At 39.8% G+C, this 14,533-nt stretch overlaps 1 protein-coding gene across 22 annotated transcripts in view; it reads left to right on the plus strand.

Annotated features, from left to right (window-relative positions):
- Nucleotides 1–14,533, plus strand: part of EPB41L3 (erythrocyte membrane protein band 4.1 like 3) — a 97,553-nt gene that overhangs the window by 24,934 nt on the left and 58,086 nt on the right. For all 22 annotated transcript variants that reach the window (XM_026843745.1, XM_026843744.1, XM_026843748.1 and 19 more), the window contains exons 2-3: nt 5,526–5,728; nt 10,840–11,037. In XM_026843745.1, the coding sequence (XP_026699546.1) occupies nt 5,537–5,728; nt 10,840–11,037 (390 nt within the window). In that variant the 5' untranslated portion in view covers nt 5,526–5,536. The remainder of the gene's footprint in view (nt 1–5,525; nt 5,729–10,839; nt 11,038–14,533) is intronic.

A 14,533-nucleotide genomic window follows, 5' to 3' on the forward strand; every position in this document is an offset into this window, starting at 1 on the left:
CCCCCCCCCCCCCATTACATTGGTGCTGGCGTGAGAGAGGTGACAGGAGTGTGTGGTTGGGAGGGGGGCATCCAGTTGCCCTTTTTGGGGTTGTTTCCCACCTCTGTCTGTTCAGACCACATCTCTGCAGTTGCTTTGGCTTGTTGGTGTTCACTGGAGAAACCATAATGCCAGGGAGATGCCTCCTCTGTAAGGCCTCCCATTGCTGCCGGCGCCAGAGGATGGCGATGGGTAAAGAAGAGCTGGTGTTAACTCCTGGTGAAGTGCAGCAGAGGTCCTGCCTCTCCCTTCTCCTGGGGACCCAGCACCAGGCTTTTGTGGCTTAGGTGTCTCCTAGGTGCATGTGAGGGCAAAACTCACCTAAATTAAAAGGGGATCAACAGAAAAACTTTGTTTTCCTGATAAGGAACCCAACTGGAATAAAGTGAGCTGAGACTTCAAGCAGTTTGATGAAAACAGTTTATATTTCAATTTTAGAAGTCAGCGTTCTGGCATGTATTCTTTTCTTGAAACATATATTGACATTTCTGTTACTGCTCATAGCAGCAATATTGTCCTCCATATGCTCTTCTCAGCAGCATCTCATCGTTATTGGATAAATATGTCTCTCGTTATGCGGAACATTATTTTTGAAGTATGGAATCATTATTTAGTTACATAACTTCCAAATTTGGACCTCTGCAATGATTTATAACAATCTTCAGAAATTATTGTAATTAAAGTAGAACTTTCCACAAAGAGAATGAATTAGATCAAAGAAGCATTTAAATGTAAATCATTAATCTGTGTGTTACAGGAAATATTTAGTGGCTATGTATAGTTCATTTAATTATACTTGGTTCAATTTTGTTTTGTCATAGCATCACAATTTATTCAGAGTTAATTTGCATTTCTTCTGTAATGTGATTTCTGTTTGCTTAATATAGCGGATATTTTCACTAGTATGTATTTATGTATAAATAAAGATTTATTAATGACTGCTGAGTTAATTAAACTGTGGACTCTGCTGTCAATTAGCTGTGAGTTTCGTTGATCAGGAGATGTAACCTAGAAGGACTGTGCCCAGACAATGGGAGGCAAGGAGTCAAATAACTTGTTGATTGTAAGAGTATATACAGTAGTTCGTGACTGTCACTTGCTGGAGGGGACCAGGTAACATAAGCTGGGCTTTGCCTGCTCAGAGAATTATTAATTGAGGACAACATGATTCTGGTTCACATATGGGGAAAAGGAAATGATGTGCTTTAAATCCATAGCAACTAATTGGTAATGGAAATGGTAATCTCCCAGGCCACTATATTTTGGTAGCTGTAGGTAACAAGGACTAGATGTGTGGGAAGGTTTTAGGATATAGGCTTTTTTGCACAAGTGGTTTTCAAGTTTTGTAGTCCACATGTAATATCTTTGCTTTGTAAGGGTATGAAAAGGGTGTAAGGGTATGAAAATACTTACTTTCTGTGATTTGATCTAATAATACTTATTTTTAAATGTCACGTAGTTTTTTTGAAGTTGTGTTTTAATACCTTGATAGTATATTAATATTTATCTTCCCTTAAGTATACCTCTGCAGCACTCTCAAACAGCAGTTATATTTTAAACCTTTACACTCCTGAAAATACATACATTTTAAACTTATTTTTTTAATAGTAGATTAAAATAAGCTAGTTTTTGTCTTCCCCCCCCTTTAATCACAAGACTTGATTTTTATTCTGGTTGATTCTGTAGCCAAACTGACTTTAACCTTAGACTCTCCAGTATTAGCAGCATCTGGTTAAGTTTGGACTCATCTAATCTTTTGGAATCTTTGAATATTGGGTTGTAAGCCAAAACTTAGCTATCCAAGAGCACATCTGGCTTGCATAGTATTACCTCATTTGTATAAAGTGGTGCTCTTAGTTTCTTTTCATTAGTTTGTTTTCTGTTTGTTGGCAAGGGGAATTTGATACAGGGGTTTTGCTGGCAACAGAAAAAGTTTAAGGAACTTAAGTGATTTCTTTCTTCCTGTACTGAAATTCACATTAGAAGTCATGATTTTGGTACATAGCCAGGTATAGTAAATAAACTAATAAGAAATTCTCAGCCAGTTATATGTGTTTGGCAAATGTTTAGACACTACTAGCTCTTCTTGCTGTGTACGAAAGTACAGTAATAGTTATGTTGTTAATAGTGTTACTGTTATTTCTTCCAATAAGTGAAACTACCTCTTCCTAGGAGGATTGTTGTGCCATTTATAAAAAATGAAATACTTTCAAAGTTCATTTAGATAAGCAGCTGTTTCCTGTGGAAGGAAAAGCAACCTCTTGGTTTGCACTGAGAGAGGAGTGTCGTTTTCTCTCTTGTAATTGAGGTATTTTCAGCCTGCACTAGATGGAATGAGATAAATCTTAGCAATACAATCATCCGAGGAGTTTGTAAGAAGTTGGATTCAAAATGTGTTTGCTTTGGTTCTATTTACATCTGTAAGATAACAGCATGAAATCAATGGTATTTTGTTCTCAGTATTTGTTATTAAACATATTAGTATGCGTAGGGAAATAAAAAAGACATTTGGAAATGGGTAGCCTTGGGTTAATTAAATCCATCTGCTGTCTGACTAATGACAGGAATATTGTATCCAGGGAATTGCTTATGCTAAAAGATTTGATAACACACAAAAAGTTTTCTAACAAAGCACTCTTAGAGCCAGTGAGGGCTCTTGTAACTGGAGAGAAAACCAGTCCCAGAGAGTAACTCAGAGTATTGTAAGGCTCTGCTTCAAGCAGCAGTGTCCCAGAAGAAGTTAAGAACCACATTTGTTGTTCCTTGAGATGCAAAATTATAACTGACAAGGAAAGTAAAACATTTTCATCTCATGCTACATGAAGTTGTGTTTTATGGGGCTAATTTAAATGGCTGTGTTTCCATGCTCACAAACAGCCGGGATACGAATGTTCGTTAGGAAACAAGCTATGTAGGGTGCAAAAATGATCTTTCAGAGACGCAGTGATGGCGACCGAAGGAACACAGACTTCTCATCCGTATGAACTTGGCAATCTGATCCTGTATAGATTAATGTCTTGAGATACTTGGGGTGACTGTTTCCAAACAGCAAGTATGATAGTTGCTTTCTATTTACACTGCTCTAATTCGTATTAAGAGGGGGGAAAAAAAGGTCTTTGTACTACAACTTCTGTGTACTAACTACACTTTGTATCAGTCATCTATGCTGGTTGGTGGTGTTTGATCACTGATTTTTGTAGCTGTAAGTTAGTTTTTTGTTACTTTCTGATTCATGTTTTCTGAAAAAGAAAATCAAATACATAGATTGATTTTATTGAATTAATTGATTAATTTGCATTTCCTATCTTCATACACTTGTACAAAATATGGTTTGAGAGTGGGGGGGGAAAAACTTGTGAAGTTTATGGAGACCTGGGAGCTTTTAAAGCAAGGCTACCGTAATAGGTTCAGATGAAGAATGGTTTATTCCACATTGATCTGACAGATGGGCAAAACAAAACTCCGAGATATTAACATTGTTCTGGAATTTAATTTTTAAAGCGTACAAAAAATGAGTGGCTTAATAGAATTGAAAGTGGAGGATGGGTTGGTTTGATGTACATCGGAGGAACTTGTTTAGGCTTCCTTTGTAGTGAATCGGACAAAGTTGTGCTAGTATGTGATTTATCTCAGCTTAAAGGAGGCATCTAAAATAGGTCAGATGAGTCGCTCTCTGAAACGTCTGGATTTCTCCTCCACAGTTAAAGTGGCCATCTCAGATGTGGACATCTGAAGTTTGATTAGGTGAATGCCTTTCTGACGGTTACATTTTAAAAGACATGAGTTAATTACTGCTTTTTGTAGTTGCTAAATAAAATTCGTTTAAAAAAATATTTTTAAAAGGTATTTTTGATACAACTGTGCCAGTTTGAGTGTAGAAATTTAAGATGTATTCTTAAACAAGTGTGTGACACGTTAGTACTTTGAAAACATGGCCTGAAGCATAAATCTGCCATATATGCTTTCTAGTTCTGTTTCTCTCACATGCTGTTTTGGATGCAGAAGATAGGAACATGCACCCCGGTCCTCACATGAAGTGCAGAAGCTGAGCACATCCTGAATGCTGTGCACTTGCTTGCTGCACAGAGATATGTATTCACTGGAGAACTTAGCCTTGAAAGTGCAGAATACATAAGTGAGCTTGAAAGTATTAATTGGCCTCATTTAAAACGTTTTATATCAAGCAGTGTAGTTTATTAAACATTTAAGTAAAAAAAAAAAAAAAAGGACTGTAATTTTTTTGTGATCTTTAATAAACGTACTTCTACGAGTAAACATCGTAGTGTATGTTGAGTTAATAGTGACTTCCTAGCAGATGAATTAGCAGATGTGCATTCTGTGGAACTGCTTATAATTACATAGTAGCTATGGTTACCAGGTTAAAGAAATCGTGGCCTGATGATGAGCAGAAATAGATTGCAGCAGACTGGTTTGTTTTTGAGTGGCTTAAAAGCAAAATGCTCAGGGATAAGATCATGAGGACTGAGAATGTTTGTGTAACATAAGAGCGTGCTTGAGTAACATAAGTACAGGGTCTGCTTTTTCAAATCCTTGTTTTGATATAAAATCACATTCTTTTTTTAAAGTTTGGTGTTGTTTGTATGTAGTTTGAGAACTGGGTGCCAACCATCTATTTGTAACAGAACTATTTAATTGAAATAGTTAAGATTTTCATCAATATTGCTAACATTTTCATTTTTATTTAGTACTGGACAAAGTTAAGTTTAAACAGGTTCTTCAAATTCAAGAAAAGTCATATTTACTTTATTTTAAATCTAACACTTAGAATGACTTAATGGAAGTATTTATCTTTTCTTTTGGGTGCTCTAGCACTTAGAAAGAAATGACATATGTGTGGGTGAATTCAAGCAGGAAGGACAGAACTGGGCTTAAGGACAGTTGTACGTTTGTGCTGATGTCGGTGGGCCCACAGATGTTTCCAGCCTATGTGTTGTCTGGAAGCATCAAAATTATTTGAGTCCATTTCTAAATGGGAGTGTAGGTGTTGAAGAGTTCAAGCCGTGTTGACTTAATTGTAAAGAACAAAAGATTTAATGTTTTCAAAAGTTCCCACATGGTTTAGAAACCCAAACTGCAGTGAATTGTGTTGGGTTTAGGGCCCTCAATCGCATCAACTTTTCTCAATATGTTACTCTCCTTTCATGAATTATGAACTATGTAGAACTGTATGTCTGCATTTAACTTGAACATAAGTCTGCTAATGCCTATATATTACAATGTAGAGTAAGATTTTTATGGCAACACTCTCTTCCTTATGGTACAGATGCATTTAGACCTGGTCTTTTGCACCAGGGAAGCTTTCCTAGGGATCCTCGCTGGGCCAGTGTAATAGGCACTTTAATTTTAAAGGCTGAGCATATTAAGACGAAAACTTTGCACCTGATGTTTCTCTATTTTATAAACCTGTCTTAGAAATTCACAGCTTTGAGATTATACTCAATAGGTCTGCTCACCTTGTTTTACAGAATAACCAACCATGACTACAGAATCAGGATCGGACTCCGAGTCCAAAGATAAAGAACAGGATCAGAAGGAGAGCGCTGCACAGCAAGGGGTAGCGGAGAGCCAGCCGCAGGACCAGCAGCAGCAGCTGAGCGAAGAACATCAAAACGCACTTGAGCAGTTCTCGGCTGTGGCAGCCCACAGCACCCCGGTGAAAAAGGAGCAGGTAAGGGAGCCTGTGCATGCGTGCTCGCTGCATGCCCAATTATTGCTCCTGGGAAAAGCCTGGTGTGTTAGGGGTGGAAATATGTATTCAGATACACATGGAAGGCTGTTAGGTGCGATGCTGTAGATCTTGACTGATTGGCATTTTGTGTTTAAAAAGTAATAGTTCTCACACAGAATGTTCTGCAGTTCATGTCAGGTCTTTCTGCCTCCAGTGCTTAAATACAAGGGCAATCTTATTAACTAAGCAGGTAACATCTTCAGCCTTTCATTTGCATTAGATAGCAAACAGTGCCAGTTTTTAAGAAACTGAAAATGTTTTCAGAGTTAATTTCTTCTTTGACACCTGCTGAAAACTGATTTCATGCTTGCTTGTCTGATGTGTGAGCCATGAAGAATCTGTGGTCCCTTAAGCTTCTCATAGTTCTGAAATGACTGCGTTATAATTACTTTAACTACTCATGTAATAGGTTTCAGAAGAGCTATCACATGCTTTTCCATTTGGTTCATTGTTGCACTTATTAAATTTGCGGAAGCTGCTTTCTTTCTCCCGTTAATAATTTCCAGTCAATAGGATTAACAGGCATTGTTCTTCATGGGTAAGTGACACACAATTAATGAGGTACCTGCAAATCACATCCCTTAGCTTCGTAGGTTATGACCCCCATCTTGATCGCATTCACCTTTAAGGAGTGGAATAAAGTCAGTCTAGCTCCTCCTCTCCTCCACCCTTTAAAAAATTCAGATTGTTTGAAGTGGGGTCCTGTTATTTTACCTAGCGGGGAGACATTGCTTCTGAAGCAAGCCAATATAAGGCTTAACTTAAAATTAGCATGAGTGTTCCTGTAGGAGCTGCTTGAGGCTGGTTGTGGTCTTAGGTTTTAAGCTTTTGTCCACAGAGCTACAGCCCAAACTTGCTGTTGGTGGGGAAAAAATGGGTGTGTAAGTGATTTCACATACAAAATATTTTTATATTTCCCTTGTTTAAGGGTGTGTTATCTAAAGGCTTGGGGCAATAAATATTTCTGGGACCAAATTAAAAGAGGTGTCTTATGTCTGACTTCTAATATCTCAAGCAGTAGACATGGCAGGGCAGAATTTCTGGTCTTCATTGCTATTGAAGATCAACCATTGGATCAACTGGGTGGGGTTTTTTTGGTTGCTAACCTTTGATAGCCCTTGATCAGCCACACTGTGCCCAGCAAAGACCTCTCTGCTCTTGCTCTCACATCCACCGATTACATATTGGGATTACATATTGGTTTCTGAAATAAGTGAGAAATTACACGTAGTTCGGGAAAAAGAGGCAGGCCTCTTTGTCCAAAAGAGAAAGGTGCTGCACAAACTGGTCATTAATTTAAGTGTAATTTTACCAGGCCTAGGCATAAGTATTATTAATTTTGTTCTTCCAGACATTCAGTAATCTTTCCACTCCAATTTATTTACATCTGAAAAAAAAACAAACCAAACCCCAGAATAACCACCAAAAAAATACCCAAACCCTTAGGCACCAAACCTGCCCATCTCTGTTTATGGAGGTGTGAGTTTGGAGACCTGAGATGCTCTCACGTGCTGCGCGATTCCTTCCTTTCCCAAAGATTACCTGTGAGCCGGTGTCTGTAGAAGCCTTGATAGAAGAACTGGGTTAATGAAGGGATATGTGAGACCTTCCCATTGAGATTACCAGATTGAATCTAAAAGTCCCTGTTGTAAACTGACTGCCAAATCCAGCTTCAGTGATCTGCCCAGTATATTTCATAGTGGTTTAAGTGTCTCTATCACATGAAAGAACCACTTAAACGCAGCACTAAGAGACAGAGCTGTTGGCAGTGATGTCATTAAAAAAGCCAAAAATTGAAGGAGTAAAGGATATCATTCTGTCCCTTGCTGTCTGTAATCACAGTGAGAAAGTTGATGATTTTTGTTATCACTCGTATGAGAGAATTTTGGGAAGAAAGATTTAAGTTACCAGTCCATGACAGTGACTTCTTATTGTCATTCTATACACATAAAAAGAACATTTTAATGAAAACAAAAAGGCTTCTTCATGTTGAGATTAGCAATTACTAGAAAAATGTGTCCTTCCTATCAGCTGTAATAATGCAATCTTAGTATCTTCCTGCCTCCCTATCTCATTGAAAAAGAACAAGAAGGTATCACGTGGGTTGGGCACTAATATTTCTGAGCAACTACCGTAAGTAGATGGGATTCATGTGTTCTGCGAGCTTGGTAATATCACTTCATACCCCAGTGAGAAGCTGTGAAGTATCAAAGATTATTAGTGCTGATGCCTGTGACTCCAAAGGCTTGCTCCGAGAGAAGGGTCCAGCTGTAGAAGGGGTTGAATATACTGTGTCATGGTAAGGTACAGTAATACGGATAGAGATGAGAGAACTTACACTCAAAAAACACAAACCCTGAACCGTGTGCCGCACTAGAATTTAGTGCACAGCACTGAAAATACTGCAAAAATACAGCACAGAAGTATCTTGGAGAAGAATTTAGGAGAAAATGCACTGTGTTTGCAGAGTTCAGCATAAGTTTTTTTTTACTGGCTGCTTTTTTTCTTTTTTTTTCCTAGATAGCAGAATGTCGAGTTTCTTTAGAAAGAAGAGGCTTAATGCAGTCTGAAAGTACCTTAATGCCTGAACATGTCAGTATAGTCTGGGGGATCTTCTTTAATAGTTCTTGGCATGTTTTGCTCTCCAGACAAATGAGAGAAAATCCTTTGTATGATTTTAACCTAGACACATTCCCCTGATCTTAATGTAGACAGGAAGCTTCACAAACAAAATAACCTCAATACTATTTTTTAAAAATATTATAATTAAATAAATGTCTGCTGTAGTCTCAAGATACCACATGTTTTCATGAAGAAAAATAATCACCAATCCTTCAGGATTCACAGAAATTGTTTGCAGGCTAAAGATGATTCTAAAGTTTAAATGGCTACTGGGTGCCCCTGTTGTTGTGGGCTTTTCTCTCAAGCAGCTTTCCCGTTTTCTTGGAAAAGATTGCTTCCATGCATCTGGGTGTTTTTTGTTGATTGTTTTTTGTCGGAGTGACGTGCTAACTCACATGAGCCACCAAGTATGTCAGTATATTTTTCTTCCAGCCTTGGAACAGCAGATTTCTTTAACAAAACATAGGAAAATCATCTAAGAACCACTCTGCCCATCAGCAGCAGCGCAGCTCTTCACAAAGGCCCTAGCACGAGGCATCTTCAGTCTCGTTTTTCTCTTGGTGCAGTAGGTTGGACCACTTGCCAGTTGGCTGTGGTTGTGCTAGAGGGGTAGCTGGCCTCAAGCCTTGCTGTGAACATGGGGGGGCTCTCCCACTTCGTCGTGGTCCCTGTGAGCGTTAAATACTCAGCGCACAGCTAATCCACTGACATACACTGTGCCTTCATCTCCTGCCAGCCTTCAAGGTATGTGAGGACCTTGACATCCAGACTGAGAGCTGGTGTCCAAGTGCTGGAAAGAGAAAGTTCCTGAAGCTAGATGGGGGAAGAGATGCCTGTCATTGGACTGCTCCTGGGTAGAACATCCATGTCTCAGGGGATGAGGCAGATCCTGGAAGCAGCTTTTGTGTTGCTTTTTTATCTTTCTAGTCCCACTTTCTTCTAGTCTCCCCACCCAAGGAAGCCCAGGAGACCTTTGCTATGTTCTCTCTTGCAGGGAAAGGAGGAGCATGGGTCTTGCCTCACCCCTTTGCAGTTGCTTCTTTGCATTTTTCTGGGGTGTTGGTGGGAGCTGGTGTTGATGGGAGCTGAGCCAATTTCAAATTCCTCTTTCCCCCATTCACCCGAAGGCAGAGGGGAAGATTACGGCTTGTTTGTATGAGATCTCTCAGGGAAAGTTCCCTGTGATTTAGCGATACATTGTTGTTTCTGGTTATATGATGCAAGGTTGTTCTGGTCTCAAAGCAGATTAAAGCCTTTGGACAGTTTACTATATACAGTGAATGGAAACAGACTTGGAGGATTAATTTACAATATATTTACAGCAATGCTTGTTGCTTATTACACTGAAATCATTCAGAGCCAAAACTAGTTTTTTTTTTTTCTTGTAGTGAGATAAGAGAGATGTTATTTTATTTAAACTTTAGTTTAGGTATTACTGCACTCCTGTTGAGGTTTTGTTTGGAGACTGTCAGAGCCATAACTGATGAGAAAGGTAATGATTGCAGCACAGTGCTGTTGCTAGGAAGGGTGAAATCCTGTAGAGCTGTTCTGACTTTCATCTAGTGCCATGGAGAGGACCACGAGCTGTGCTTCATCACGGTAACTCTTCAAATGGTCTGACCCTCAGATAAACCCAAGCAAAAGTAACCACGGTTGTTTCTTCTTGCCCCTTTTCCCTGCAGTGTATTTGTCTTTCAAATAGCACCTACTTCCCTCCAGCTTGAGGGACTTATCGGTCATCTGCGGAGAGCAAAATTGAGCCTCTCATCCTGTACTTATCATCCATTAGCCAGCCAGCTGCGCATAAAAGTTCTTTGGCCACTCACTTCCATCCTGTTTGTTTAACCCTTTGCTTGGGTGCTTGGGGAGCCATTCTCTCTCCCAGGCACGTCAATGTTCCCCTGCAAATTTGCACTGTCATGGGGATATCCATGCCCTTATTCAGGGGTCTGTTTTCTCACTGACAGCAAAATTAGTTCAAATCTGATAGTCTTTTCCTGTTCTGGGAAGCATCATATGATTTAATAGGGACAGGGCTTAAAAGTGATATCAGCAAACTGTAGGAATATCTATTTGACACAACATTACCAATTATTCAGCATTTCCAAAAGACAAAAAAAACCAAAACAAAACAAAACAGGTCCAAGAAGTCCAAGAGGGATTTTATACCTATGAAAAAAATAGAAGCCTAAAGTACTTGCATGCATGCCCCTCCTCCACAGGTATTCTGTACCTTTTGGAGTGGAAAGAGAGGGCTGGGAGGAATATGGGCAATATGGGAAACCTTTTCAATAGGTAAAGAGGACCCTGTTTTCTTGTACAAGCCCCGCACTAGGCTCACTTCAATGCTTGGATGCAGGGTGCATAGTGTACTGCATGGCATGAGTGGTTTATCTCGCTTCAAAAAGTATCTTTCTTTCTCTTTAAAGGCCACAGATAAAGAACAAGAGTTTGCTGCTGCGAGTGCAAAACAGCTGGAATATCAGCAGCTAGAGGACGACAAACTTTCTCAAAAATCATCATCGAGCAAACTTTCCAAGTCTCCTCTAAAGATAGTCAAGAAACCGAAAAATATGCAGTGTAAAGTGACACTCCTGGATGGATCGGAATATGCATGTGAAGTAGAGGTAAATTGCTTTTTGTTGTCTTCTTTTTTTCATCCCTTTTGAAGGAAAATAGTTGAAATTAGATTCCTAATTTAATCAAAATGATGAATGGCCTGATAAGGATGAATGGCTTGATATTTCACCAATGCCAAGCATAGAGATGCTTCTATTGTTTTCTCTGGAGGTTGACGACATTGCACAGCTTTGAGCTGGATGAGGGATTGTGAACAGTCCATGGAACAGCCAGAGACTTTGGATTCATTTTATGTCAACACATGCCACAACAGAATGCAGAAAATGAATTATGGGCAGCAAAGCCCATAAACAAAGAAGGATTTGATCCCATAGGGCTTCTCTTTTCCTTGGTACTATGCTGAGTTGAGACTCGCATAGAGTCACTGTCCAGTCATTCTGACCATCATGAGATTATCAGGGGCATGAGAGGCACTTAGAGAGGTAGGGGAAGTGTCAGGAGCAATTAGCAGTGAGAATGAGGCATTTTATGTTCTTCTCCTCGATGTCTGTGAATCTTAGCTGTGTCTGAACATTACTGGCAGAAAGTTGCTGGTGGTTTTCTCTAAGAAAACTTGCCTTCCCTGCTGGGACTTTGCCAGGAGCCTACTTTTGGGAGGGATGGTCTTTGCTGCACAGTCACTTAGTAACTGGTCTGTGCTTGTAGGCAAACCTGTGCTAAGAGGATGCCTTGCTTTCAACTCCAGTAAGCCATGGAGGAGCCGAGCATGAGTGTATTCAGCATCTCGGAGTGGACCCATTTCTCCATTTAGCCTTTCCAGCCATGTCACCAAGGGTGATCTTTAGGCAGAGGATCAGCCTGTCCTGAGCCTGCTTCAGGTCATGAGGCCATAAGCAGTGGCCAGGAAGGGAAGGATGCATGTTTGAGGGCTCAGAAAAGCTGGACCTCCTTCAGGCAATCACAGGGTGTGGCAGAGAAGAAAAGCCACCTGAGGGAGGACAGAGGAGTATAAAGATAGAGATGGGACAGTCTGCATGATTGAAAGGGGAGCCCACAGAAACACAAAGAAGAGAGAGGGGAGGAAAGGAGTATCTGCCCGAGAGCCACATCCTGATGTCTTGACAATCCGATTGTACTCAGCCCTTGCATCCTCCAGCTGCTCTTGTTTTAAGCACTTTGGAGAGTGGCAGGTGAGGAAGAACTTTATGATTTTCTTTTAACTACAGCTTTACCGTTTGGGCAAAATTTTTCTATGATAATACAGAGGCTGTGATTTTATTACTCTTACAGCAACTTAGCAGTCATGCTGTGAAGTATCTTTTAGTTTCACTGGCGAAATCCTGTGTTGTTTCCTTCAGACTGCCAATAGCTCTCTGACCACAGACTTTGTGACTATTAAATTGTCCTTTCTTGACCAGTAGTCTGTCAAAAATAGCCTGCAAATCATTAAGCTGGAAGAATGACTAATACTGACTTTGATGGAAAGAGTCAAACTCATTTCAGCTTTTGCCACTTGGTTATAAAATGTGAGTCACTTTTTGGAATACATTCAAGCAGATTTTACCAAATAGGATTTCTATGGAAATCTTGTCTATCAGGCTGAGCTTTATGAGAATGTAAGATGGAGCAGAAGGGGAGATTTGTTATGTTAGACTTCCACTTATGCAAAAAAATGCTGTGAATAATACTTTCTTTTAGGAAGTTTAACTTTTTCACTAGAGTTGGACTCTGTTGAAGTGTCAAAATGCTAGCGTATAGAAGCCGTCATGTTTTATTGCTTGTCAGATTTCTGTGCTTTGCAAGTTGTGAATAGCTCTTGAATAATGTCCAATATAAATTTTGTATGCATTTTTTTCTACTTACACTACTGAAATATTTTGAAGTTGTATTGGCTGTCATCAATAATCACTTTATCTGCTTCTAAGATGGTTAGACTTCCTAGGCAGAATATAATATTGATGAAAATAGAGATCCTAAAAGGATGAATCCTCAAATGACAAAGCTATGATGACGAGCAGACCACTGGGTACATTGAAACAGAAGTTAGTTAGGTAGCATTTCAGAAGGCACAAATATTTCAGGGAACAAGTGCAGCTGGAGTGATGCATGCATTTGCATACCTTAAATGGACAATCCAGACTTTGCGCGCTTCCTAAGTGGTGGTGTCAGCATACTGTGTGTATTGAGGCTGCAACTGCAGGTACCTCTCTGGCACAGTCTACTCTGGCCTGTGGGAACACTTGGTAGATCCCCAGGGGAGTCCACTTTGCATGTGCATAAAGTTCAGCTATAGCAAAAGGGTGCTGTGTCCAGCCACGAGAAATGTTGCGACTTTCACTGTGCTTTTTCTTCTGGGAAGAAAAAGTATATACAAAAGGAGTTAGGGCAGGGAGACTGAGGGTCTGTCTCAGGAGACATCTCAGGAAACACTGTAGGAGACTGAAGGTGAAGTTCTACAGTAATTTTGTGTAATAACGAAGTTCTGTGGCTGTTTCACAGAAACTCGGTGCTGCAGCATAAGAAATAATTTGTCTTATTTCAGAAAAACGCTATCATATTTTAAGGATCACCTACAAATGAACTTAGGGTATTCCTCTAAACTGTGAGGGGAAAAATATATATAAAAAGTATACTGAAAGACCTAACAAATTATGTAGGTCAGTAAATTCCCCAAGATTAATTCCTTAAAAGAAAGGTGAGAGGGGTGGATAACACACGGCAATCAAATATTTAATATTTCCATTCCTTGTGTCTAACCCACTTAACTGCATCTTTTGGTGCAGACGGTGACCCAGGGTGGGGATGTGACAATTGGTGGATGTGAGTCAGAAATGTCCTCTCATGTTGTCAGCTCCTGTCTTGCAGATCTGTCTGTGTGTCATGCTTCTACCTGCTGAAGTCTACAAAGCAGTGTGATCTAGAAGGACTAGAAACTAAGAAACCTAATTCTGAGCTAGAATAATAGCTCTGTCAGTGAATCTTGATTTGGATGTGGGCTAGATATTTATCCCTCTAGAACTGCATTCCCTAGTCTGGGAGTTGGGAATTATTATAGAATCCATCAGTTACTCTATAGAGTGCTTTGCAAATGACAAATGCTTTTATATATGTTAAATATTAATATCATTTAAGGGAGTTTATTGCTCTCAAGTAGAGCACAACCTACAGCTTATCAATTATGTGTTCATCCAGTTAATGACCTGGCAGCTGAAATTGCACGTACTCACAGATTGAGATGCTTCTGAGGCAGATTTGGTTAATCCCTTATTCCCTTGGTGTCCTTTGTTTCAGAAGCCCCTATTTCTTATTTCATATTTAATGTTGAGCATCTTCACTGCCTTCTGCTATATCTTTCAGTCTCTCTCACGTGCAGTACTTTGCATTTGTGACACAGGAGGTTTTTCATATTGTATGAGAAATATCTACAGGGAAAAATGTAGGGGAGGTGAGGTTGGCAATGGTTTATCTAATGTGGTGTCCATTCAGTGAAAGGTTCTTAAGCAAATGTCAGGTAAAAGCTTTCTCCTGGGGCCCCATAGCGTT

The sequence above is a fragment of the Athene cunicularia genome, assembly GCF_003259725.1.
Source record: "Athene cunicularia isolate RWA chromosome 2 unlocalized genomic scaffold, athCun1 chr2_part1, whole genome shotgun sequence".
NCBI classification, from domain to species: Eukaryota; Metazoa; Chordata; class Aves; order Strigiformes; family Strigidae; genus Athene; species Athene cunicularia.